The 26,541-nt window shown below is 41.4% G+C and overlaps 1 protein-coding gene across 1 annotated transcript; it reads right to left on the bottom strand.

Annotated features, from left to right (window-relative positions):
• Positions 1-1,593: 1,593 nt before the first annotated feature.
• Positions 1,594-26,541, bottom strand: TECPR1 (tectonin beta-propeller repeat containing 1). The gene is made up of 25 exons (XM_062608004.1): positions 26,386-26,541; positions 23,539-23,771; positions 21,737-21,919; positions 21,119-21,241; positions 20,355-20,480; positions 18,631-18,805; positions 18,433-18,533; positions 17,393-17,494; positions 16,860-17,005; positions 15,467-15,990; positions 14,499-14,644; positions 13,402-13,557; positions 12,726-12,875; positions 11,938-12,095; positions 10,546-10,673; positions 10,113-10,215; positions 9,353-9,449; positions 8,874-8,953; positions 8,491-8,547; positions 7,153-7,327; positions 5,864-5,999; positions 5,432-5,524; positions 4,589-4,695; positions 4,017-4,136; positions 1,594-3,338 (listed from the first exon to the last, which is right to left on the bottom strand). The coding sequence occupies exons 2-25, from the start codon at positions 23,767-23,769 to the stop codon at positions 3,144-3,146; spliced, it is 3,612 nt and encodes a 1,203-aa protein (XP_062463988.1). The 5' UTR covers positions 23,770-23,771; positions 26,386-26,541; the 3' UTR covers positions 1,594-3,143.

Genomic DNA, 26,541 nt, shown 5'->3' with positions numbered 1-26,541 from the left:
TAAAGCCCTCGGGGGCAGCCCGCGACTCCAGAGTCCCGCCGATAGGGGCGGGGCGGGGCCCGAGGCTCGGCTCGCGTGCCACCGGTGCTCTCCTCTGGCTGTGTCAGCGGCGTTCAGCGCCCGAGCGAGCGAGGGAGCCGGCCGCGGTTGTGACGAGGTACCCGGGACGGGACGGGACGGAGCGGGCACGGCGTTGGCGGGGGCCTTCCCCCGGAGGGGTGGGCTCTTGGATACCACACCGCCTCGCTGGGAGGGAGCGGGGAGCGGGCGGCCTGTTGCGTGCCGCAGCCCTCAGGTGTGTTGGCGGGCTCGTCCTGTCGCGAGAGGAGCAGAGGGCGGTGCCGCTCCTGAGGGAAGCCTGAGGGAGCGCCGCCCTAGCAGCCGACATTACTGCTGCGGAGGCCTGTGCCCGTCCCCCCCCCCCCCCGCCCCGAGGGAAGGACGCTGCTGCCCCTGTGCGGATGCAGAGAGGGTTTGGAGCCTCCCGCCCCGGGCTGCAGCGGTGGTGACCTCAGATCGTGCGCTGGTTGTTGTGGAAACTCGATCCGCGGAGAGGTTGAGATATTGGTTGGACACGCAGCTTGGAGCACCTTGATGGCATTAGTTCTACAAGGGGCTGGGCTGGATGGTTTCCTTAAGTCCCTTCCAGCCTAAGTTCTGGGGTTCTGTAATGTTCTGTAATCAGTAATGACGACTAATCACTTCTAGATCATAGTCATTTTTTTGTTGGATACTTTTAAAGTCATTAATCTGCTAGATCTGTGAGATACAGGAGAGATGAGAGTTTCCAGATACTGTCATCGCCAAAATGTTTCTGTGGGAAAGCCGTGTTTGAATTGCTATTTGGTTACGTTGGCAGTGGAAGAAAACCAGTGACTTAGAATAAAGAGTATTTTGACAGTGCCAGTGCTGAAGAATTGCACATCACTTAAAGAAACAATTTTACTGATATTACTCTTATAAACATGGAGTTTAAATGCTTGTAGCAGTGACTGTCAGGACTTACTGCAAATAGAGGTGTTTCTAACATTAAGCCCCAAATGGCATGTAATATTGAGCTATAAATACAGTAGCAGAGGAGGCAGGTGAAGGTTGCCTCTTCACTTGAGCACAGCCATCCCGATGAACAGCCAGGCACAGAGCATACACATTCCAGTGGAATGACAGCTGATAGTTCCACAGTGGTGCTGTGCTACAAAGTCATGGACATGTCAAAAAGGATTTCATCAGAAGCTTTTTTTTTTTGTGATAAATTACTTTTTTTATTTTTCAAAATTCCCTCATTTTAAAGTCTCTTTTCCTTACTAGCCACAACAAAATATTTTTAAATTAAATACTTTCCTAAATAATAGTTTCAGAAGGCAAACACTTAGTACTAAAACATAAACAACATAAATTATCTTTTGTTCACTTAAACCTGTCTTTTTTACAGTAAAGTAAGTGAAACTTGGCAATGTAGGGAAAAATGCAAAGGTACATTATAAAGGTTATCGTATGAAATCAGTTTGATTGTTGCATATGTAAACACTATTAAAAGAAAATATCTTTTTTATATGATGCAGAGAAAATACAATCCTAGTTATTCTCTAAAAATACATGTAATAAAGTAATTTATTTGGACAAGATACTGTGCAAGTTATGCAAAACCTATTCTGGTAATTAAAGCAAACATGTTATTGATGGTACTCCCACAATGTATGTATCAACCGGAAATCTCTAATCACATACTGGAAAGATCAACACGTTTTTTTAAAACAGTAAAGCATCTTCAGTCTTCATTCACATTCGGACTTGGAAACAGTGCTTGCCTTGGCATTAAAATACCAAATATATTCTTTAAATACGTGCAAACATAACTTTTACTTCTACAAATACAGTACTGAAACCACACCACATGGCTCATCATACAAAAATAATGCCATACACAGTCACACAGAGAGGAAAAATGGATGTAAACTGCTGCGAGGAGAAAAACATGGTGCCTTCCTGAAGCTATGGGAAAGGCTTTTTCAGTACTTCCCAAGGACTGGATTTCAATTAATAATTTCACATCACAGTTCAATCATGACAAGCAAGACAGGAAAAAAAAGCTTTTTTTTTTGAGAATAAGAAGTGGCTTCTTGTTGGAAGAAGGGATGAATCAATCACTGAAAACAAACAGTGGAGCTTCATTCTGAACCCACATTAGTATATATTGGCAAACTCCACTGATACCAGGAAAGTTGTTTTGCACTCCTACCACTGTGACTTCACAATATTATTGAAGACCTCCTCTTTTACACTATTGAAAACATGATTTGCAATGATATGGAATGCAGCCCAGCTCAAGTGTCTGGTGCCTTTCACCCTCACGAAGCAGGCATCTGCATACCTCAGTTACCACAGTTCCAGTTAAGATTTAGACAAAACATGATTTATCACTATTTGGACCAACAGTTTACAATTGAGACATTGTCATTTAGACTGAATAGGTCCATGCTCTCCACAGTCTCACCAAAACTAGTGTCTCCATTTCTTGATTGTGATATTGCTCATTGTGAGCAATAATAGCAAAGTTTGTCCCTTACTGGTAACTGCACCCTAAGATCAGTTGTGTAGAATTTAATTTTACTGGTGGGAGCAAGAATAGCACAACACAAGCTACATTCCTGTAAAAGCAGGACTCACATGAGCAGAGTTACATGCATGTCTGTGCAATGAGGACCTGTTAGGTTTGCCTGCTATTCATTTACACTGATGTGACATCTTCATCTCTGCTCAAATGTGAATCTGAAGAACAGTGTGCAAGGTGTGTGAGTCTGAAAGAAATGAAGGGAACTGTAACGTTAAAAAAAATGTAGTAAATGTAATGATCATCTGCAAAAATATTCACAGTTGTATGGTTTGTAGCAGCTATGGTCAAGGGTCAGAAATACATCGTGGCTAAAAAGGTTGCCTGCTTTGACAAAACTATTAGCTCTATCAAGCCACATTTTGCACGTGATGTAGTAGAAGTCAGTATTTAAAATACCCCATTGCAAATTTCAGTTCAGTAAAATATTTTAGTAGGACAAAAAGGTCATGTTTTTCTCTCCAGGCAATAGATATTTAGTTTCTTTTTAAATGATACTGACTACTGCTTGGAACATGTAGGTGGCAACAACTTAACAATTAACAGCATTTCTGTCCAATTCCTGACTTTCACTGACCATCAGCGGGGACTTACAGTGTTCTGTTTTCCCTTTACTCTCATCTTCTAAATCCTTTGATACTGCAAGGTTTTCCTCAGAAGTGTCATGCACAGTGAGCCTAGATGCTTCAGTTGCATTTCCTCTGACACTAATGTGCTCCCATCCACCCTGTAAGAGATCGATAAAGAAATACAAAAGGAGAAACATCACCCTGCAAGTACAATATCTGATGTGATATATTTATGTGCGCCACTACTTTTATACTATTTATTCAAGAGGGCAGTAATCCTGCTCTGGGCTGAATCAGGAAAAAGGTTCCTTGTAAAAAAAACAAAAAAACCCCACAACATACCCCTTAAGGATTATTTTTACTACAGGAATTGAGATTAGTAGGGTCAGGTGCTCCTAATAGAGTCATTGCAGGTTTTCCACAAACTTGTAAGAAGCCAAAACCTTGAAATGGCTTTTCTCAAAAGACTGAGTGTAATACATGGAAGCAACAATCAGGAATAATCACGTGCAGACTAGGAAGGAAGATGCTTTTTGTTTTGTTTTGTTTTTTAATGGCACTTACTTTACTGCTTTTCTCATTGTAACTTTGAAATTACCTATTTAAAATGAATACTTATCAAATGCAAATAAATGACTTCCTAGCTGCAACTGCATCACCTACTATATTAACTTATAAAATGAACCTAAAGCTGAAAAAAAAAGGTCCATTTCCTGCAGGTATATGCCAACTTTGGAAAGCTGGCCAGCTAAGCAGGATGGCACTTTCCTGTTCCAACACTCTTACAGATATTTGGATACACAACTTTTAGGCAGTGTTATGTCCCCAGCACTTACCCCAATACCATAGTCCCAGGAGATGCCCTTAGGCTCCATTGGCTGAACACCAGTCCGATGGCAGACTGTCCCACAGCTCAAACTATGACTTCCTTGTACTTTGTCAGCTATCACCCAGACCTCAAGAAAGCAAAGAGAGGCAATAAAATGTGCTCTCCATGCTGCTCTTCTAGATGTTAAAATTTTAAGTGAGTCCTCACTTTCAGAAACCAGTCTTGATCTTGAATAGTGTTAATGATGAAACTGCTCTAACGTAGTCAGAGACACCCCCAAACAAACAACTAGATACCAGTGTCATAATTAAAACATTGCCAGAGAGTAAGACTTAACAGGAAAGAGATTAAATATATAAAATAGCCTTACTAGAGGGTAAGAGGGAAAAAAGTGAGGCTTTTCCTAGCAAAAGGCTGGTTGTATGACTATTTCATTGGCATGATTTTTGTCTTGCTGTCAGGATTTCAGTATTTAGACAATCATCTTAATCAAATAAAACCAAGTCTGAAGAATATTTAATTTAATTCCAAAAGAATGTTATGCGTAACTGCTGAGATATGTGGAAGCTTGATACACACCTGGTCCAGGGGCCCTATAGACATTTTACGGATGTTATTTGAAACGTGATCCCAAGTAGATCCTTGAGGGTAGCTAGGTGTGATACCCTGCCGGTACCAAAGGTTGCCTATAAAATACGGAGTCCTGGTTACAGCTCAGGATGTCTGCTTGGTGTAAAACGCTAGTAAACAACATAACAAAGCAATGCTTAATACTTCCCATGTTCTGTGGAAATGCATTATGGTTTTGACTAATATCTGACAGTGAAGAATAAGGAGGTTCCTACTTTCAAATTTGTATTTCTATAATTACTCTTTATAACTTTCCTGGAAAACAGTAAATACTCTGTTTTATTTTCTTGCGGAAAATGTTCACATAAGGAACTATGTGTCAGAGATGTAAAGCAAATGAGATTTGAAGGAGAGTAGTGTTAAAGGCTTGTTTCTTTTGTAAACAGATGCTTCATCATTTATCTTGCAATGATGCTGCTGTTTCTAGATTTTGCAACAGGCAAGTATTCTTCTTCAGTTTTGTGTGTTCTAGGTAAAACCCTAGATAAAATCCTGCCAAGCAGTTCTCCTCTTTGACATTCACCTATCTCTTCCCCCAAGAATAGCACAGATGCTGGACTGTTGCTACGTAGGGCACTATCAGATTCAACAAACCCCAAGTCTTTAAAAGCAGTACTTCAGTGGGCTGCCTACTCCATCTCTTGCAACATAAAATATATCAGTCATCTTGAAGCAACAGTAACCATCTGTCCAAGCGCAAGTGCTCTCACTTAGCATCTCCTTTTTAATTCAATCTGATGTATACTGATCTATTTTCTGTTACATTGACAGATAACTTTAAAAAGTCCTTACCATTTTTATCCAACACAAACACAGATGTTCGTCCTACTGAGACTTGTTTTAACTTCTGTTTTTGAGGTGAAGGAATATGGTACCAACAGTCACCTAAAGGTTAGAGATACTTGAGTCAAACATTGAGAAAACAGAGTTACATATGGGAAGTTTTAGAAATGTCTGCGGCTGAAGTACAGAGCTGTGCAAGAAAGCTCTAAACATGACAATATATTTTTACTAGCTTGTTTTTAGAAACAAACACTTTAAATCACAGAAGTGAAGACCAAATTAACTGCTAAAATTATCACGAGTGTTGTTCATATGCACTGTTTTGCACAGCTATTGGAAAGACCTCTTCTAAACAGATTTGTCTTTTTCAGAAATGGCAGTGTAGTAGAGCTTACACAATGTGTAAGATGAAGACCATATTAAAAAAGTGCAAGCACTTACCTGCAGGTTTTTTTTGAGACACTGAACCCCGATAGAAGGCAGAACCATCTCTAGCAATAGCCCACACTTGGTAAAATGCTCCAACTGAGATGGAAATGAAGGGCTGATCTGTTCCCACATGCAGCCAGGATGTTCCCTAACAAACCACAGAAGGTGAATTGTGAAGCAGTTGTTCAGAACTCCATGACACAGTATCATGGATTATTACCAAATGAGACAAACCCTACACAGTGAAAAATGTTGTGAAGAATAATCCTTACCTACCTGTACAACTGAACAGAAACGAGGTCCCTGATCCTCAAAGATATTTGGACATATAACTATATGAGAATAGCAGTGTTAGACTCTAACAGGGCCTTCAATGTTGAGATCACTGGAATTTAGGCACCTGCATGTCTCTGAATAGCTGGGCTAGTCGTTTGTTGTTTTTTTTTTAAATAATCCCTTGGTTTTGATTATGCAGAATGGGTCTTACAAAAATCAACTGATACAGGGCTTCACATTCCAGACACAGTATTCCAGTTCTTGCTGTTGCACTGCTTTACAGATCTGTTCTACTGCAACTGATCGAACAGGGAGAAAAATAAAAAAATCCTGTAAGTTTTCAACTTTCTGCAGTTTTCCCCCCAAATTCCACTGAAGTATATTGTTACATTTTGTCCTGTTGTAAATATGGTTTAAAATCAGCACATACCAACCGTACCCTGATGTTTCAGTATGTGTCTATTAGTAGGAAATAAGTACTCCTGTTGAAGTTACTGGGACTATTTGTTCCTTTCTGCATACTTTACTGGATGTGCGGTCATTGTTTCTGTCCCAGTCCAAGCCCATCTGTCTTCAGTAAGCAAAGTTAGTTCCAGGCCAGAAAAGTCAAAGGATAAACTCCCTCTGATATCAACAGGCATTAGAAATATGGGTCCATACTTCAGAGAAATTCTGTTCCTCAACAGTTCATTTAAATAGGATGCACACATTAGCAACAATTAAAAAAGGAACAAAGCTGTCAGTGCAAAAAGTGAAAGGGAAATGCTTCACAAGATGTACAGGAGCTGAGAGAGGCTCCTGCAGGTGGCATAAGCTAAGGTAGATTATGCAAGAGAAGCACTATTATAAGAAATGTGGGCAGCAAACTGTTACAGATGACCGACAAGGACTTTCAAATCTGGGAGATATAAGGGAAAAAAATAACAAGGTGCCTTGAGAGAAGGCACTGTGTGATTGTGTGTATGTACTTGCATAATCATATTAAAAACATCAATAAGGCAGTAAAAACAAACAGGGAGCCTTACAGCTGGATTTTGCTGTGTCACTCCAAGCCTGCAGAGCACATCTCCTTTGTCACTGATTGCCCACAGTGCTACTGCTTCTTCACCATCTGCATCTGTACTGGGAATTATGGAGATGTCCCACAGGGTAACAGGAGGCACTTCCAGCCATGGCCCATTGGTGACTATCTTACATTTTCTGAAGCAGAAAAAAAAAAACAAACCCGTCACAACAACATACTTTCTAGAACTGAATTTGTTTCCTGGTCCATTGTTGACTTCAGTGCAAACAATCCTGAAGTCTTTTCATTAAGTAGGCATTAGTATTTTTAATTTCAAGGAGGTTTATAACAATCAATCATGTTTTGCATGAGGTTTTGAATTTTGACATATTACTGATTTCTCAAAGCTTCTGGTTTTAAAAACTTTGTAAACCCAACGCTGAAGTTTGTGCTACACTGCTTCCTGGCTCTAACTCACTGGGCAACAGCTGGATTGGAGAATCCAACTGCAGACAGAACTCCATACCTGGTTCATTCCTTCCTGTCTTGGTTAAGGAAATTACCTAACAATTAGTTTTTTGGTGGGGCCTGTTAAAAAGTTACATAGCATCTTAAGGCAGGCAGAGAGAAGAGTTAGAGGTAAGTCTTTCTGGGAATTGGTGTATTTTTTCTGTGGAAACTGCAACAAAGTAGTGCTATTTCAGAAATATCATCACAACAGTGATTTCTTTGTATGAAGAATGTCCTAAAAAACACTGGACATCCCTCCATCCTCCAGTTCTGAAAAACTGGATCCAGCCTTAAGTTGTTCCCTATTAATTTTCGATTTTCTATTGATAATTAAAACAAGAGGAAGTGTTTAGACTTGAGGGTATTTTTCAAGTTGCTTATTTTATTTCAGGTCACCCCTGTGATTGATTGGATGTCATTTCTTTTATTGCCTATTCTGGAACAACAGCTTGATGCTTCAGGACCTTCCTTCAAAGATCATTGTGCAAGGGACAAAAAAAGCTATGTAGCATCAACAGCAAACAGAACAATGCAGAAGTCCACAGCAATTTATTATCATGACTAGCAGATGCTCTAGTACAGAAAGCACAGAAAAGCTGGAAAAACAAGGAATACACACTAACTACAGATCCCACAAAATCAAATAGGATATCTACCTGTAAAGGCTTAAAATTAAAGCCATAGTGCTAAAGATCATCAGATTCTCTATTGGAGATGGGTTACTTATTGCAGGTTTCTTTACTATTGCTTTTGTTGACTGGGTGACAAGACTCTCCCCCTTGTAACTAAAGGACACTTCCAGGGAACAGTTAGCATTCAAGTTCCAAACTTTTATTTATAAATTCCTCACCTTGCCCAGCGCCTCCGTCGGACAAAGTCTTTCATTGTCTTGTGACCATGGTAAGACCTACCAAAAGAGATTTAAATAGGTGTTCATGAGCATGTAAGAGCACCTCCACTATCAGTGCCAGCCTGAGAGCACTGCCTATCTATCTGTCCACCAGACATCCCTGTTGACTCTAAAACACTTGAGACTGTATTTGCTAGCCTCAGCTTGCTGCCCTGCCTCCCCAGTGAATGTCAGTGTTAGTGTCCCCATGAAAAGCAAGAAATCAAGGCACGCTTGTCCCTATTAAAGCACAGTTAATACGCAAAAGAGCAATCAAGAAGAAACAAGGACTTAAGTATGGCATGTGCCTGCAAGTATCTTAGGTAGAAAAAGTTATCACTTACGCTGGGAAGTCTGCTGCATACTGCCAGCCCTCCCGATCGGTTCCTCCTGAAGTATTAAAATCAATGTACCAATCGGATACCTATTGTCAAAAGGAGACAGTGAGAATAATAAGCACAATCTACACCTACTATATAATGAAAACAACCTCTTTCACCCTTTACCTCCACCTTTTGGAGTGCAGTGCCTTGCTAGAAACCTAATACTTGCAGTATAAATTAATTTAAATTCCCTAGTCTCTTTAATTTAGTTGAAGAGAAAAGGATCAGAGCAGCAGTCTAAAGCCTCCTAAACAAGAGAGTCCCACTCAGTGCAATACATTCTTTTGATTATGGAAGATTACTATTGTGTAAATGGGGAAACCAAGGTTAAGTATTATGACAAATCCAGAAAGAAAATCTGGGTCATTTAAGTCCCAGTCTTGTATCCTACTCGCTAAGCTTTGCCTTCTTTGAGAAAAGACCTCTAAGACAAAACTTACCCAAGTCCACTGTGGAGAAGGAGGTTTGGTGTTGAGTTTTGTGCATTCCTGCAGGCCAGATGCATCACTCCACATGTATCTGTCTGTGGGCAGGCCTCTGTTGCATACAAGGAATGCAAGGTCATTTACAACAGGGAATTTGAAAGGTGAGGGAAGAAAAGCCTACTTATTGCACTCCCTACTTTCATACATTAAACAGTCTTCCATCATTAATTTCTGTATTTAGAAATATCACGTGAGGATAGTGGGAAAGAACCTGCACAATTGCTTCCAGTTACACCAAACTTAAGGACCGTGTAAACTTTTCTCTGTAGAGTGATGTTCCTTACTACTATTTAAAACTGGAAGGTGAATCCTGAGTTTTTTCTGGCATAAACACTCATGTGTGTGAATGCTTTTTCAATACTTTTGTTTAAATATACTATTCAAGGACCCAATGTATTTAGCGCAATATATATGAATGTATATATCCTAGTCAAAACTTTGCTGTATGACCCTAATAATGAAAAATGTTTCAAGTAGGCACACTGTGCACTTGCAAAGCACAAATTTGTAAGGTTCTGCTACAAATGCATTTTGAATGGATAATTACAAATCTAGAAAACTGAGAAACACTGCTCCTTCCATCTCAGGTTAACAATAAATGCTGGAGGAGACTGAAGACAGAGTAACTGTAATAACTACTCTAAAAAGCTAAAACAAACCCCTTGTTTCATTTGACAGTGGTAAAAACCAATGGCAAATAAATACAATAAACAACCTGCTGCTATATCCAGTGACTGGATTCCACCGCTGGTTCTCATAGATGTAAACACATTTCACATCTGATTGTGTATAAATGTTATCAGCACTACTGGCCAGCCCTGTAAAGAAATAAATCATCTGGATTATATTAAAGCTAAACCTTAAAGAAAGTACATGTTAAATTCCAATAGGCGCAGTAATATTGCAGATTATCCTGTTTCTCGCTCTTAAGCTGAAAATACCAACATAATAAAAACATAAAACTGCAATGCCAATTCCTTCCTAATACAAATATAAAACTGCAATACTGATTCCTTCCTAATGTTTGGCCTCTTCACTGTATAACCCTACCTCTTAGGCTAAAGGACAGACAGCTGAAATAGCGTGAATAAGCTGACCCAGTCAGGAAGATAAGAAACATGCACACCACAGCAGACCAATGTCCGTACCTTGAATGAAGCCACCTCCATATCCACCAGTGTAAACCCAAGCTGTGTGATCATATCCTATGCCCCACACTATGCCTTGGTTATTGCACTCTACCAGTCGAAGATGACCTCCAACTTGACGCCAAAACCTGCCAAAAAAAGGACAGCACCACATCCATCAGGAATGTATGCTCTCCCCTCCTGCAACTCAACTTCACATACACACTTGTTCAACCTCTGTGCAATCTGTAAGTGCAGGCTGTTGCCAGTTGAAAGCATTTCCCTCTGGACAACCACTGAAAAGTAGATGTAAGGAACCCATCTGCCTTCACTTGGAATTTTGGGGCTTGGAAGCATTTTACTTTTACTTTGTGCTTGTGCTTCTTTATGTATATATTTTTTTTATTTTTTTTATTTTACATTAGTTAGGACAGTCTTTCTGGAATCCTTACGTCCTGGTGGCCATCAACTGCCTCAGCTTTAATTTCATCCTCTTTTTATTTTTTATATCTAGGAATTGCCTTTATCTAACAAGATAGCAAATTACTTATGTATTTGCTATGGAACTTGGTAAAAACAAGGGCTTTGATTCTTCCTATTCTCCTAATCTTTACAGGTTAATCCCTTTCTGGGGTTTTACACAGCCAGTTAGCCATGGTACCTTTCTGGGGAAGAATGGGAAAAGTAAAGAGATTGTAGAAGAATATTTTAGTTACCAGAATGGCACGAGATCATCTAGGTCATGGATCCCTCAAACTAAGATGCAAGAGCACATCAGCTTTGTGATTTGCCAGAGGTTTAGGGTGCTCTACCCTGAAGAAAAAGGACTAAAGGATTTCTTAGTATTATTAAAAGGCATTTTATGCGAGTAACGTGAAACTGCGTATATTTTTTAAATTGAAGACTGGCCTTTATGCCTCCAGTTCTGAGGCTGCTATGTTTCTGCTAGAAGAGTTGGCAGTACTATATTGGCATAGTTGTAATCAAAACTGTAAAGCTGCTCCCAGACCGTAGCGACTACGAAGGACTGAGAATTTCAGTCCTGACTCGGATAAAACTGAAAACTCAAATTCCACTGCAATTACAGTGATGATGTTTACTTTTAGACTAGGTCATCTCTTAATTTAAGTAATTAAGGCATGAAAGATGCAATCACCAAAAAACGGCATCTCAATGAGAAAGGCTTATGAAATCACATGAGTAGCTCCAGCATCTAAAAATTCAAATAAGATTTGGTGAATTTCTTCACATGAAATCATGAATATGAAGGCAGCCATTAACCTTGTCATTGAAAGACATCTGCAGTGTACTATATATACTCTGACAGCCAATCAAAGTTACCAAATTGACATGAAAGACAGTCTTTGCTGGATGGCATCCCATGCAGAAAGAACAGCTTCTGAAACCTCTTACATTTGATCACACGGCATCACTTGTGGTCCGTCCTCCAGTTCAGGACTTGGCTCACTAACAAAGATGTCTCCTTTACAAGTAACTGACCAAATGGCGTGGTGAGAAGGAGGGCCTTGAATCCGTCTGCTTTCACAACAGGACATGTTCAGCAAAGACAGCTACAAAACAGGAAGCACAGAACCAAAAGCTTCCATTTACAGTGGTAACAAAAACTTCTGCACGGATGCTTCAGTTTTATGAAACAAAGTTTTACCTTTGCATGTTCTTGCAAATCAGTGAAGTGAATTTGCAGCTTTTTCGCAAAAGCACCAGAATTCAGTGTTTTGGAAATTATTAACAATCACTGGAACTACTGTGTTTGCAGTATCTGGTCATTATGAAGTTATCATTCAGGGCTTCCTTTGCTGCATTGTGTATATGCCTGCCTATACATAAGGCTCTACAACAGTGACAACAGATAACAGTTTTTCTACCAATGCAGAAGAACAGACTAACTGAATTAAACTCCTAACTCATTCATAGCCTAATCTATATCTGGAGATAGAAGGGGAAGAAAAAGCAATGTTGGTTTTACTATAGATAGCAGTGGCAGCATCAGAAAGCATGCAAACTCCAGTGGACAAACGAAGCCTCAGGTGCCTCTAAGTTTGAACAGACTTTTTAAATACCTAAATTCTGAAAATAGGTAAGTAGCCTAGATACTCTAAATGTGATGCTGAGATTCAGAGACTAGCATTATGTTTTATTGCAGATATTGCCATCTTGAAATAAAAAATACACAGAATTACCCAGTCATGCATTTCTTGCTCCGTTGTGGCTGCCAGGCGGATTGGCCACCGCTGCTTTGTCCTTTCAGGTGTATAAAGTGCAAAGGAATGTTTGGCTTCATTCAGAACTTCAACTATAATAGTGACTTCATTCAGGAACACATGGATATACTACGACAAGGCAAAAAAAAATTGCAAGCAAAACTAAGTTAGATATACCCTCCTTAGAGCCAGAATTTTTGCACTTCAGAACTATGAATGAGGTATTCCTGCCAAGGACAGCAAAGAATCAGTTCTTGGTGAAGAAGGCACAGGCTTCTATTTCTAGTCCTGCACTACCTCTCATTCCTACTGCCAATATGCATTAACCCTATTGGTGAAGATGCTGGCTGGGTAAGCTTGGCTCTTTCTTCACAATGTTCACAAGAACATTTTGAATTTCCAGAAGAATTCCTCATTAGTACAAAGCTGATGGTTCAGACAATGTGGATTGTTGCTGACTGGGCATTTCTGACACAACATTAACATAGCTACAACTTAGGAAAGATTGCAATTTGCTAGTACTCTAGGCTATGTTTACATTGGTTCCTTAGAACAACAGCATACCCTAATTTACCTTCGTTAAGAAAACTGTTTTCCCTTTGAAGGTTTTCCTTTGCCAAATACAACTCTCTCAAGGGTCTCAAGCTGAACACACCTTTTTCTCCTCATAATACATGTAATAGATGAACAGGATGCTGTCACGAATTCCATCACTCCCAGTGAACTGCTCAAGTGCGACTCGAACATCCATCCATTTATGAGGCTTCCAATTCCTCCACCATTGCAAGGTTCCAGTTTTAACCCAAACTGACTGCAATGCAAACACAAATTTGCAGGAGTAAGCAATCTGTGTGACTCACTTTCTCCTAAATACTACTTTTGTGACCACAAAAAATCTCTGCTGCAGGTCAGTCTGATCAGTTCATTCTGACACAGAGTGTACCAGAGTGTTCAAGAAGCTGAAGACAAAATGGAAACTGACAAAACTAGACTAAAAAGCACTGAAGTAGCATGTGTACAATGGTATTAACATTTTACCTCTGCAAGAATGCAGTAGCACACAGATACTAACTGACTCCAGCGTGCTCCTGTTACAACACAACTTCTGCTTGGACTCTAAAGGGTTTTGACATCATCTTTTTAAACCTGATTAAACCCCTGCACTCCACGTGGTTTTAAGCAAATGAATTCCAGATGTCATTTGGCAATTAGCAATGAAGAGACCAAAAATGTGAATGAATCTGAAATGAGCCAAGGAGTCATAACAGAGAACATCAAACAAAAGTGCTGCTATTTAGGTGCTGCTGTTGACATCTGCATCATTGTTTTATTTATGGAACTTACATTCACTCCTTAAGAGTTGCAGAGAGGGAAAGTTTACCTACTTGAGTCACTGGTTCAGTTAAGAAGCCTCATCTTGTGGTGGAATAATTCATACAATGTTCCACTGTTGCAAATATTTCTCTGTGGATCTGATGTTTCAGTGTACTCAAATAATGCTGACCAATCTGGTTTTGATCCTATACAAAACTATCAGCTAATGTTTTTAGATAAAGATTGCTGCTCCATGTTTGATAAGCTGTTAAATTTCTCATAAGGAGCTCAGACAATGATAATCCAGGAAAGTTGTCATAGGCAGAAATAAGAATATAAAGCTAACAATAACTTCTAATCAGTACATCAGAAATATGTTACTGATGCCCAGTATTGATAGATGTGTTTAGTAAACAGATAAGCATCCTCACTGCTTACCTGCTCAATAGCCTGTTCATAGTGCCTGAAATTCTCCAGCTCCCGCTTTGTCCTTTCACTAAGCTGCTGAAAGATCTGCTTTCGCCATGCTGCTGTCTGTGCTGGAGTGATAGACAGTGACAGGGATTGCACAGAGGATGACAAACCTACAACAGAACCCAAACCAATAAACTTCAGTGAGCTTTAAATACAGTTCTGTGAAAGGTAAAACACAATGCTGCTTTGAACGCTGGACTGAATCAACCCAGTCTAACCTAATTGTTCTAGGTATTATACTTAAGAATTACTGAATACTTCAGAATTGACAGCCAGACTTTGTAAATAATGCATAGAAATGGGATCACTAGATGGGAATACAAAATCTTTCAAGGTCATTATCTAGGTAGTACAGTGCATTAAGAGTTACACTGCTATTACATCTATTAGTTCATGGTTTATTTTGGAAATACGGTTGTATTTCACTGCCTCTCAACAGTCTAAAATCTAACACCATCCAGTTATGAGCTGGGCTCACACAGTGACTCTGAGTAATTTCTGTATCTTACCCTTGTCTCAGTACGAATGGTAGGAGAGAGGCAGCTATTTGTGGCATCTGCATCTCTCAACAGAGCCCTTTTCTCTGCTTCAGTTACCACGCAGTGGTATGAGGGGTTTTGCCTGAAGCTGCAGTTTTTTGTGCAATAAAGAATGAGATGCAGATCCAGCACAGACTACTTTACAAAATTCTTATTGAAACTCAAGAGAAAACACCACCTTTAGATTTCTATATCACAATCCCAAAGTGCTTTCCAGCTAAATACAAGCAGCAGTATCCTCAGACATGGAGTATATTAACAAACTGGAGTAAATGAATTATCAGAAGTTTTGTGCCATGGTTTTGTTCAAAAAGACCCAAACTAACGTTTTTCTTAAAGAGCATATTGAACTGTGATTGGGAATTAGGGTCTGTTGTAGCAACTGGAGAGTACCTGATGGAACAGTGAACCATTTCAATGGGCTGTGCAAATCTACAAGACAGCCTCCCCCAGACACCCAGGCCCACAGTGGGTGATCATCGGCTCCATACTGCTCTTCGGCTCCCACTGAGAACATGCCAAGGGAAGACAGGCTGGATGTTTCTGCAAAGCTGCTGACAGAGAGGACTGCATGCTTTTGGGCCTCCTTCAAGTCAATGTTTGTCCACTGCAGTTCTGCAGAAGGATTTGGGTTTGTAGGTTTATGCATTTCAAGATTAGCATTCTCATTACTAGTTGAAGCAACGGTGACTTCTCCTTGACCAGAGTCCAGAGGATTCACAGTCACATTTTCCTGAGTTTCTGCTGTCTGGTTGCCTGGGCTGTTACCACTGCTGCTGGCTGCAGCTCCTGCTGGGGGGGTGTTGGCAAGGTTCATGGATACACTCGGAAGCTCTGTATCAGAGGAAGTATCTGCATGACCCTGAATGATCGCGTTTGTTTGGTTCTGAATATCATCAGTAAAGAAACAGCCAGCACTGAAGGACAAATAGATAATTAATTAACTATCACTCACAGCACTATAAATTAGCACAGGCCTTAGACCACAGACATACAGAAATCAATCCAGCATTTCAGCTTCAGGAGAGAAACAGAAGACTTCTTGTTTTAAAGGTCAAACTCTATTACCAGGGGAAAGAGTCTAACACAAATCTGGCAGAGCAGTCTAGTAAATCTGAGGCATAGGAAGATATTCCATAGATATTTCATTGCTCTTTTCAAACAATAGGTGGTGTTTGGTGCCTACAACTTGCAGGAACACTGAAGCAACATCAGATTTTATGGATATGAAATAAATAGGATTTTTTAAAGCCCATTATTAACTCTGATTTTTGTCTTAGCTATAGGGCTTTTACTCAGAGCACACTGACTCAAGCAAGTAGTTTCTGCAGCAATCCTGGCTCCATTGGCATGTCTTGCACAGCCAAGAGGCCAGCAGTCACCTGGGAGTTACTGATTTAACCTCTCTAGGACAGGAAACACAGTGACACTTGGGACAGGGATAATTCCTAAAGAGAGCTGACACCCCTTCCTGATATTTCATAGGTAGTGTTTTCTCTTACTAGAGAGTAGTTCCAGATAGTGATAGCAAAGCCCAGAGAAAATTACTTTACTGCAGGCATGCACTGAATTGCAAAGTGAGAGCTTCAGTTTCTACTCTGTGTGCAACAAATGCTGCTTATTGTTAATTTTAACAGCAAAACCCCCAAAATGCCTTTTGGCATACATAATGATTAGGGATGCCCTGCCTGCTCCTCCCTGTCAGTACCATTTGAATGTAAAGAACTATCTCCCAGCACTGTAATTCCTGGCATACAAAGTCTTGAGCAGGTCTTTCAGTACATACCTGAGCAGACTTGTTGAGCTCCCGGTCTGAGATCTGTCGCTCTCTCTGGCAGACACAATTGCCTTCCATGTCTTCCCACTGAGCTCACTTGGTGTGACACCTTGACGGAAATAAATTGCTCTGTCATCGCAGCCAATTCCCCACACCTAGAGAAGGACAGGACTTGGTGAAGGAAATGCCATGGAATGCAGGTAGATGATAGCTACAAAAAGGTTCAGTAATGGAAAATTCAGCACAAAAAACTGCTGGACACAGCGTTTTCCTTTTATGTTCTTCCTTAATGCAGATACTGTAGATGCAGCTTAAAATTCTGTACCATCAAGAGAAAACTGCACCTGAATGTGCCACACAGGAGACATACTGTTATCTTCTGGTGAAGAATTTAGCCACGCATTCCCTCCTAGCAGTTCAAGCACATGGACCTCTTGTCCAGCTGTCCATATTGGCACTGCTGACAGTCCTCACCACGTGTGAATACTGCCTGTACAAAGGGGAACATAAATACCCTCACAACAGGTATACAGCTGTCTTACCTGGTTATTTAAGCCTACAGTTACCATCATCATTTCTCCAACCATTTCAATCCAGCTTGTCCCACAAGGATTATGTGAGTTCACTCCTCTTCTAAACCACACCTACAACAACAACAGCAGAAAATCCAAATTTTGCTCCTTCTGCATTAACAGGCAGACACCTGGAATTTAGTTTGTTTAGTGGATTAGTCTTAATCTCTAAAACGAACTTGCTGTATCACCTTAAGAAGTCACTTACCTCCTTGGTTCTTTATCAAGTAAAGACAATTTTCTTAATAGTACCCAGACTGTGTGTTCTTGTGACCAACTACAGCTAGAATAGCCCACAAGGAGACTTGTTGTTACGACTTTCTGAGACAGAGTTAGTTTCTCTCCCATTGGAAAAACACTTTGTATTACATGTCAGCTGTAGGCTATTTCTGGTTACTCTGAATGGGGTTCTACGTGGTGTTCTTGCGTCCAAACCCCAGAAGCGGGGCTGGTGGAGAGAACTGTCAAAGGGATCTTTTTAGTGATACAGCTCTTTAAATTGTCTCCCCTTAGATTAGTTTTTACCAATCCAAAAGTGTCTGTGGGCTGGGTACCTGGAAGAAGTTTCCAGCTGTATTTAGCATATCATTATATAGCAGCTAGCAGCTACTTTAGAAGTTGTTAGGTAAATCACATAACAGTGTGCTTGACTATCTTGCAGACCTAAAGAAAACCGTGCTAGCTTACCTACATTTATTGCAGTGTTTTTGTTTGGCAGATGGAGCAGGTTGAACACAGTCAGCTGACAAGTAGTAACTCATTAAACCAGACTTACTCAATGACTTCAAACTACTATACATTCATAGAATTCATCTATGATTTTGAATTCAGCATGAAGGGATTTGATGGCAACCAGCACAAGAGCACTCTAGTACATTCTCAAGACTTTCAAGACTGAGCAGGGAGTTGGACTCCACGATTCCACTGGAACATGGAGCATATCCAACTTGAGATATGCTATGATTATGAAAACAAGCAAACAAGCAGAACCAGACATTGACACCTCTTACTTTTCTATCCTTTGTAACACACCACACCACATCAACACCCACAGACACGTGCATAATCCCATTTTCAGAGCTTGGAGACTCCACAATGCTCCAGGAAATTCCTGCAAGAAACAAACCCCAGAAGGCACCTGTAGATTAGTTTCTTATGCAACACTATATAAATCAAAGGGGTTTCCAGCTACATTTACCAAACTTTACCTTGAGGGTTATTCCTATCAATTCCTTCTCTCACAATAGCTTGGCCTTCCCAAAGAGTTGCCCAAAGGAGGTCATATGGTCCACAGCTTATCTGTACAACTTCACCAGGAGTGGTGATTAAGGACCACATGGAACCCTCTGGATTGTGTTGGCAGACATTTTCTCTGTACCATACCTAGACAAGTTCAAAAAAGAAACATAATCAAATAAAACTTAGAAAAATATCACTACAACAACACAACCTCTGAGACAAGCATGAAGACAAACTGGAAAGCACAGTCCTCCTCTAACAACAGGATGCTTGTATGCAGTTTATGCACTATGACCTTTAAAGGTATTCTTTTGATGGTGATTACGCAGTTGAATCTATTTCCTTATGTACAAAGGGAGGAGGCTTTTTACAGACTGGCTTTTACCGTGGTAGTGAACCTGGATTGGGTACAGTAACTTATTGCTACATATTCTGTGTGTATTTCAACATCTAAACTACACTTTAGTGTATTTCAGGGCATGTTATATAAACCAAGAATGAACAAATACATAAAATGTTACTGTTTAATGATAGCCTGACTTCACTTCCACAGAACAGAACTTGCTATAACACAGGTAAAAAAATGCCAATCTGTACAGCCTTCAGTGACACCCAGTCCATCTGGTCCTACTGTCTGTGCACTTTTCTATAGAGCGCAGTCAAAATAGCAAGGTCACACATAGAAAGCATCCTCCAGCAGTCATACCAGAGCTCCAGAGCATGACTGCTGAGAGCTAAATGCTCATTTTTAGAAATACTTTGTTTCTCTGGGAACTTTTACTTGGGAAATGAAAGCGTTCTACAGTGTCAGTCTACTGAGCTTGTAGAGTGGGATGCTTGTCACTTATTACTGGGGAGCATGAGGCACAGGGAACTTTGCTTGCCTCTCCAGGCAGTGCCAAGGGTGACTGAAATCTCAGGCAATCTGTTAAAAGTATTACATTTTTCACCTTGAGACTGACCACAAGCTAGAAATTGTCGAGACAAAGTAATGTCAGATACATGCTGTAAGGATGAAGGAAGGAAAGCAACAGCCAAATCTTTACAGCACTGAGCAAAAGAGGAGAGACCTTATGGTAGGCCTAAAAACAAACAAAAGAAAAATTGATAGTTTTCAATAGGAAATAAATCCAAAACATTCCAGAACTGGATTTCACGTTGCCAAATCAGAAGTCTTCTGAACAGGAAGTCTTATAAAAACATTTTGGAAACCCTTTCTTGAATCATTCCTGACTCTCCATCACAGACATATGGCATAATGCTTTGCAAGAATCTTTATCAGGTTTTAAGGCTCCTTCTCTCTGTTACCAGTGCCACTGCCATTTTTCAGAATACAAGACATTCCTCCTCCCAAGTTTTTAAGATTCACGTTTATAGAGGTTTAAGGCTTCCAGCAACCCCAGGAGACACTAAGCCTTTCCATTTACAGCTCAAGTTGTTAAATAATGTTGTCTTAACACAGCTTTTACATTCTATGCCAAATGCAAATACAGCTATTTCCTTACCAACATCAGACAATCTAGTTGAGGATGTCCCTGCCCATGGCAGGGGGTTGGACTAGATGACCTTTACTGTCCCTTTCAACCCAAACCATTCTCAGATTCTATGAATAACAAACCTGCCACACCTTAAAAGTATTTAACTCCTTTTCAGTAGTAATTTGTATGAGAAAACTTGGGGAACATGCACATACCTTTCCCTGTAAAGAAACAGCCCACACTGATAAACGGCCCAGAGGCTCATCTGTGATTTCCCATCCTCCAATGGAGATGTCATTGAAAGGGTCTGGCAATTTATCTGGATCATCTTGGGATACAATCTGAAGCAAAGAGAAGAAAGATTGAGGAGACATTGCAAACAGACAGGTGATTTGCCTGGTGGCCTAATTTTCAGACTGGTTAATCTATGGAGATTCCTCTCATTCAAGGCTGCTATATGCAGAAAGAGAGGAAATGCTGTTGAAGCAGGATGAAAATGTCTGTTTCATCCCCTAACTGAAGGGAATTTTTACACTCAGAACAGTACATACAGACATTCTTTGAACTGGAAAGCAGGAACATCACAAATTACAACTTCTGTACATTCTTAAATTGAAACAATTATTAAAGAACAGTTTTTGATACAGATAAAAGATGCAGCTGGTGACTGACGTGAGACTGTTGCACCTCAAACGAGTGTGCTTTGTCAAACAACCAAAGAAAATTAAAAAGTTGGTTTGAAATTTGCAAAGGAGCTGAGCATCTATCTCCAACTGCATTACCATAAGATTTGGCACCTTCACCACAAGTTACTATGAAAAATCCCAGACTTCCATTTGTACCTGCAGGAATTACAAGTTGGAAGTCAAGGAATACAGGTGCAGCCTACAGAGCACTGATAAAAAAATTAATTCCCCTGCATTTAAAATTGATTATTTCAGAAAATCAGTTTATTTAATATTGAGAAGATATCAAGAACCTTTGCCCAAACATCCCGTGATTTGTATCTCCTGTATCTGATCCACCTCCTGCGTCTGACACAAGAATTCCATTTCTTATCCTTTGTGTAGGTGCTGGGGAAGTCTATGGCGTAAGTCCAGCCCTGCAAACAGAAGTTTTCTTGTATGAAAATCAGGACCAAGGGAAAGCTTGAAATCATAACTCGGAGCAATTCTGCGCAAGAATCACTCCTACAACTGCAGTACAGATTACTGTGCATGTCTCAACAGCCCCAATTAGCACATCAGCTAATTCCATATGAATCCTGTTCAAATTCCTCTCCATGATATACACAGAACAAGCAAGACACAGTAAAGCATTTTACTTTTTTCATAGTAAAAGTCATAAATAACAGTGGCATCCGGTAGCCAGCATTTTGTGGCCTGTTCAAAGGAAAAAGCTTCTGTAGAAGCTGCTACAGACTTCAAACAAGAACCTTCCTTGTGTTGTATTATAGTTGAGCTATTTCCTAGAAAGCAGCTATGTGAAGTTAAGTGCCTTTTCTTTTAATAGACCTTTTATACTTCTATAAAAGTGCCTTTTATTTCACAGCCTAAGAATTCCCAGAATAGATCTCTTTTTGGTATTGTTCACCTACCCCTTTCTCTGTTGGTTCCCCTCCAATATTTTCATCCACATACCAGTCAGACTCCCACTCCCAATGGGGTGAAGGCAGTGTGAAACTATCGAGCTGCTGATGTTTTAGCCCGCTCACATCACTCCACTGCCAGCGGTCACTGGGCAGTAATTTCTCACAAAAGCCACCAACTGGATTCCAGCGCTGTCAGAAATAATACATGATTTTATTTGAAATCACAGCATTCCAATGGACATCTATAGGGAGTCATAAGTGATACACTGCTAATTTTCTGCAGCAAGAGAGGAATAAAATCCTGGGGTGAATGAGACAGCGCTCATGCTGTAAGCCCCTATCTAACAAAGTCTTTCGGAGAAGGTCTTTTAAATATCAAAGAAGGGTTGACTGCAGTTAGTCCCAAAAAAGTCATTTTTCAGGCACACAATAGGAACATCTGATGATATATCCTAATACTGATAGTGCTTTTTTCTTGGGAGATGCATGGCACCATCACACTGCAGCATTAGGATAATGCTGTATAGGTGGCCTTGGGATCTCTAATCTACTCACCAAGAGAAAGACGATTAGTGTCTTGCCTGCACTAGAAAAACAGCATGGCCTCTGCACCAGGAACTGTGTCAAGATAACGGTATCAGTAACTCTTCCCTGTGTTTTATGTTATACCAAAGGTTTTGGATGTTTTTCCAAGTATGGTTTTAATCAGTTACAGGACAAATAACTTGCTAGGGTTTTGCCAATGCAGCTGTGATTTTTCTTTCCCCCACCCACCCCTTACCTACTATGTAAGTACTGGCAAAATTTGTCATGTCATACTCTCTTATATTTTAGGGCATGTGGAAAATGAGTGGTTTGTTTACTTTTACTAGGAATCTGGCTACAATGCTATGCACATTATCTATTTGAGTTTCACTCTAGCATTTTGGTTTGCATTTTTTCATGGCCTAGAACAAACAAAACAAGTTTTCAAATAACAAAATAAAATGTAAAGTTTTGCATTTTCAAAGATCATGTTTGCATAACAAAAGGAACACTTTTAAATGGCTGGAAAGTTGTGACAATGTTAAGTAATGTATAAAATTATTTTGTTGTATTTTTACCTAGGTGGATAAATTAATGTCTTTTCTCAACTTATATTTATCCCATTGCCTGTTAGAAATCAGAGAAATGTGCTCAAGAAAACCCTTCAGTTTTCTCAAACAACTTTTGGTTAATTTAAAACCATAATAGATCAGTTTCCTTTAAAATACTATTTTGAATACATTCTTTTGTTATAGTATGTCACATAGGAAGGATCATCTTAAAAAAAGCTGGAAACATTGTACTTCAATGGATAGTTATGCCTTTATTAGAGTTGACACACTAAAAAATTGCATTTTCTTAAGAATAATATATTACTGATAATGTTTGCTGCATGGAAGTTACATTGGACATAAGGGGATTGTGTGTCACTAAAGGGCATTATGTGTCACTAAGGAAGGGAAAATATCAGGTGAAAAGGGTGAATGTTCCAGCCTGCAATGGCTTGCATGAAGCAGGCTGTGGTGCACACTGGTGTTGCTTTTGGCAAGAGAGCAAAGTATAACCTTCCTTTGAGAATTAAAATATTAAAAGAACAACCTGCTCTTTGGCACGTATGTGCTCTTCAGAAACATCAGGTTTCAGAAACATCATCAAAACATGAGAATAAAGCCAAACAAGCTTCCTGTGAGAAAAACATGCAGGGACAGCTGACGCAGGGGTTTGCTATCACTCCGTTCTGATGAGCACGTGGCAGTGTGACGGGTACCCACTATGTGTCGTACCTGGTTCTCGTAAGTTTCTTCCTGGTATCTAATAGGAACGTCACCCGAGAACACGTAGGTGTAGACTTGATGGTCACAGGCTATTCCCCAGCAGCACTGCTTGACAGCAGAGACCCGCTTGAATTCCAGCTGTGCATCCTTGCAGAGCTCCCAGTACTGGCCAACAGTAGACAGGGTGTAAACCCTCCCAAAAATGTCAACAGCCCATAGAAGGGAACTGGGCATGGCCATGGCTGAAAGGCAAAAAGGAGATCTGGTAACACTGGTAGTGCTACACACCCTGCTCATCTCAGTTACACAAACCCTTCTCTCCTCCTCAGTCTCCTCAGTCTTCTCTTGGTGCATGCAACACAGGTACAAAGAGGAAGAAAGCTTCTCCATGAGCACATACCTAGTTTTAATCCATGGACATATGACCTGTTGTTGTCAGGAAACCTCTTTCCAAAGCATTCTGGCAACCGCTTTGGGATCTGATCTTCATTTAATATACCTAGGTGGGTATTTATTTAAGTGTACTTAGAGTGTGGTTTCCCAGCAGAGGCCTGGGTGAGTTCTATTCCCGTTGCATCACTCAGAAACCTGACACTTTCTGGGTACTGCAGCTCTACCCTTCCTGTGAGGTGGGTGTACACCAGTCCTCTTAAAAGTCAAGAAAGGCCACTGTTTCTGCCACTTGGCCTTCTGGGTGCCATTAAACTGTACAGATTTTGGTTGTTCTGTATGTCTGACAATCCCAAGTACTGATGGGTATTTTGAACTTTGCCTCCAGTTCTATTAACTCTACGGTGGGGGACCAGGAGGGAAAGGCAGAAAAGAGGACTTTGATCCCACATAATGAAAGAAAAGAGGAACCTCTAACAGCTTCTGATTGGTAGCAAGCAGTGGTACACAGGGACCAACTGGTACCTCCTGTTTGAATGTTGGAGGCAGACCTGGAAACAACTAGGTCAATGGGAACGAACAACACAGTGCATTCATACAGGATTCCAGGGGGATGTTTCAGAATTCTGATTCTTAGAACTGCTGCTGCTAAGTACCTAAAAACCCGGATTCACCAGGTGAGTAACAGGTAACAGTGAGAACACTTATAGCAGCAGAGAACAAGCAAAATTCTCCTATTAGTTGTGGCAGCACAACTATGATGAATCCTCTAATTTTGACTTATTTTTTTCTTCTCTCCTTGTGGCTGGGAGTACACAGGCATGTATTTACTGCTTCTGTTTGCTCTTGGACCAGTCATTTGTCTTCTTTATATACTGCCTTTCTGTTAGTTGAAGTAGGATACTACAAAAGGACATAATAAGTGGGAAAAAAAAATATTGAATGGAACAAAGTGAAGGTGAGGACGAAATTATAATGGGTGTATCACTAGGAAAAGACCATGAAAATAAGCCTTTCAGTATTAGCACTTGAAATTCTGAAGAAAAGATTTTTTAAGAGAGGAAAACACGATGCATTCCATCTTAAGCAGCCAGAACATGAGTCTGGAGCAAAGGCAGCATTACAGATACTGCAGCGAAGGTACCTGCCTAGCAGGTAATGAAGGGAAGTGATGCTTGAGTGTGTTAAAAGTGGGCAGCTATGCAAGCAAGGGCCTGCATCTGGGAGGACAGTCTGGGCAGTCAGGAAGTACCTGGAAGAGTTCAGGAAAAATTCCAAAGATTACAAGGTTTGCAAAAATAAATTAAAATAATCCAGGCACATGTAACTGGATTAAATTTTCAAGACAGCTAAAATATTGCCGAGTACATTCCTTCTTCTGAACTTCTGAGGACCGAGCTTTGGAGAATCACAGGAAAACCCCAAATGAATCTGCGATTATAAACTACTTTTAAGACTTCAGTGTTGGCCCCTCTGCACAGACTGTGCTGCAGAAGATGAAGTCATGTCTCCCTTGATCGTGAAGGATGCTCAGCACTTGTGGCTCATGTGCATTTCAGTAAATGCAGAAGTTGCCCAGTATCCTCAGGGGACTGCGAATATTCAGATCCACGTCTGATAAATGCTTCCTCACCCCTCAGCTCAGCCAGGTCATTCTGAACTACAACTACTGAGATGAAGATGAGATACTGTTAATTGTAATTTCCGTCTGCCTGACATGACACTGATTGCTACAGAATTCAAGAAAAACACCCCAAATCATCTCATGTTAACAAGGTTCCTCCGGAGAGGGGCCGTGTCCCCCGGTTCCTCGGTCCGTGGCGAGAACAGGATCCGGCTCCGGTGCCGGCGGGGCAAACCTAGCCAAGATCCGCACAAACCTGCCTCGCCCCCACCTTCCCACAGCACCCTCGGCGGGCCGTGCCGTGCGTGGGGGTCCGCAAGTGCGCTACGAGCTCAACAACGCGCACACAACACCCGGGAACGGCCCCCGGCGCGGGCAGCGGTGGCGCCCGCTGCTTTCCCAGCCCGGCAGTAAGGCCAGATCCGGGCTGCTGCCGCCGGGGCCGACCCTTGGGCGTCCCGGGCCCGACATGGCGGCCGCTCCCCCTCCAGCCCAAGCCCCCGCAGTAGAGAGGCGGGCAGCCAAACGCAGAAGACAGGAGAGGGTCTCCACTGGTGACGAAAACGCCCCGCACGCCGTCCCCTGGGGAACTGCACAGGGACGCCGGCATCTCAGCACAGTCCCACTCGCCGCTCCCGCCTGCACCGGAGCCGCCGGATGGGCGATGGGGGGGGGGGGGGGGGGGGCAAGAATACGGCGGGGGTTGCTCCTTGCCCTGCGGCGGCCCTATCTCCAGCCGCGCCGCGCTGGGCTACGCTGCCCGCCCCGTTCCGTTCCCGGCGGCGGGATGGCTGACAGCGAGCAGCTCTGCCTCAGCCCGGCCCCCGGGGCCCGCCCCTCACCTGCCTCCCGCCGGCCGCACCTCTCCTCGCCGCCCGGCGCCGTTCACCGGCGGAAGAAGCCACCGCACGGCGCCCGCTGAGGGCAGCCCCGCTCCGACGCGGCGGCAGCGTCCGCCCAACAGCACCGGACGCTCATTGGCTGCGTTGCGGCGCGTC

The sequence above is a fragment of the Pezoporus occidentalis genome, unplaced genomic scaffold (genome assembly GCF_034315485.1).
Source record: "Pezoporus occidentalis ecotype Australia unplaced genomic scaffold, CSIRO_AGI_Poc_V1 ctg128, whole genome shotgun sequence".
Lineage (NCBI taxonomy): Eukaryota > Metazoa > Chordata > Aves > Psittaciformes > Psittacidae > Pezoporus > Pezoporus occidentalis.
Note: the sequence above shows the minus strand (reverse complement) of the source record. Positions and strands in the feature narration are given on the sequence as shown.

Coding starts and splice junctions, on each gene's coding strand:
- TECPR1 (XM_062608004.1), bottom strand. CDS start 23,769: ATGGCCATGCCCAGTTCCCTTCTATGGGCTGTTGACATTTTTGGGAGG. Junction 7,328..8,490: donor CGACGGAGGCGCTGGGCAAG/GTGAGGAATTTA, acceptor TTTCTGCTTCAG/AAAATGTAAGATAGTCACCA. Junction 5,525..5,863: donor GTCTCAAAAAAAACCTGCAG/GTAAGTGCTTGC, acceptor TCTAACCTTTAG/GTGACTGTTGGTACCATATT.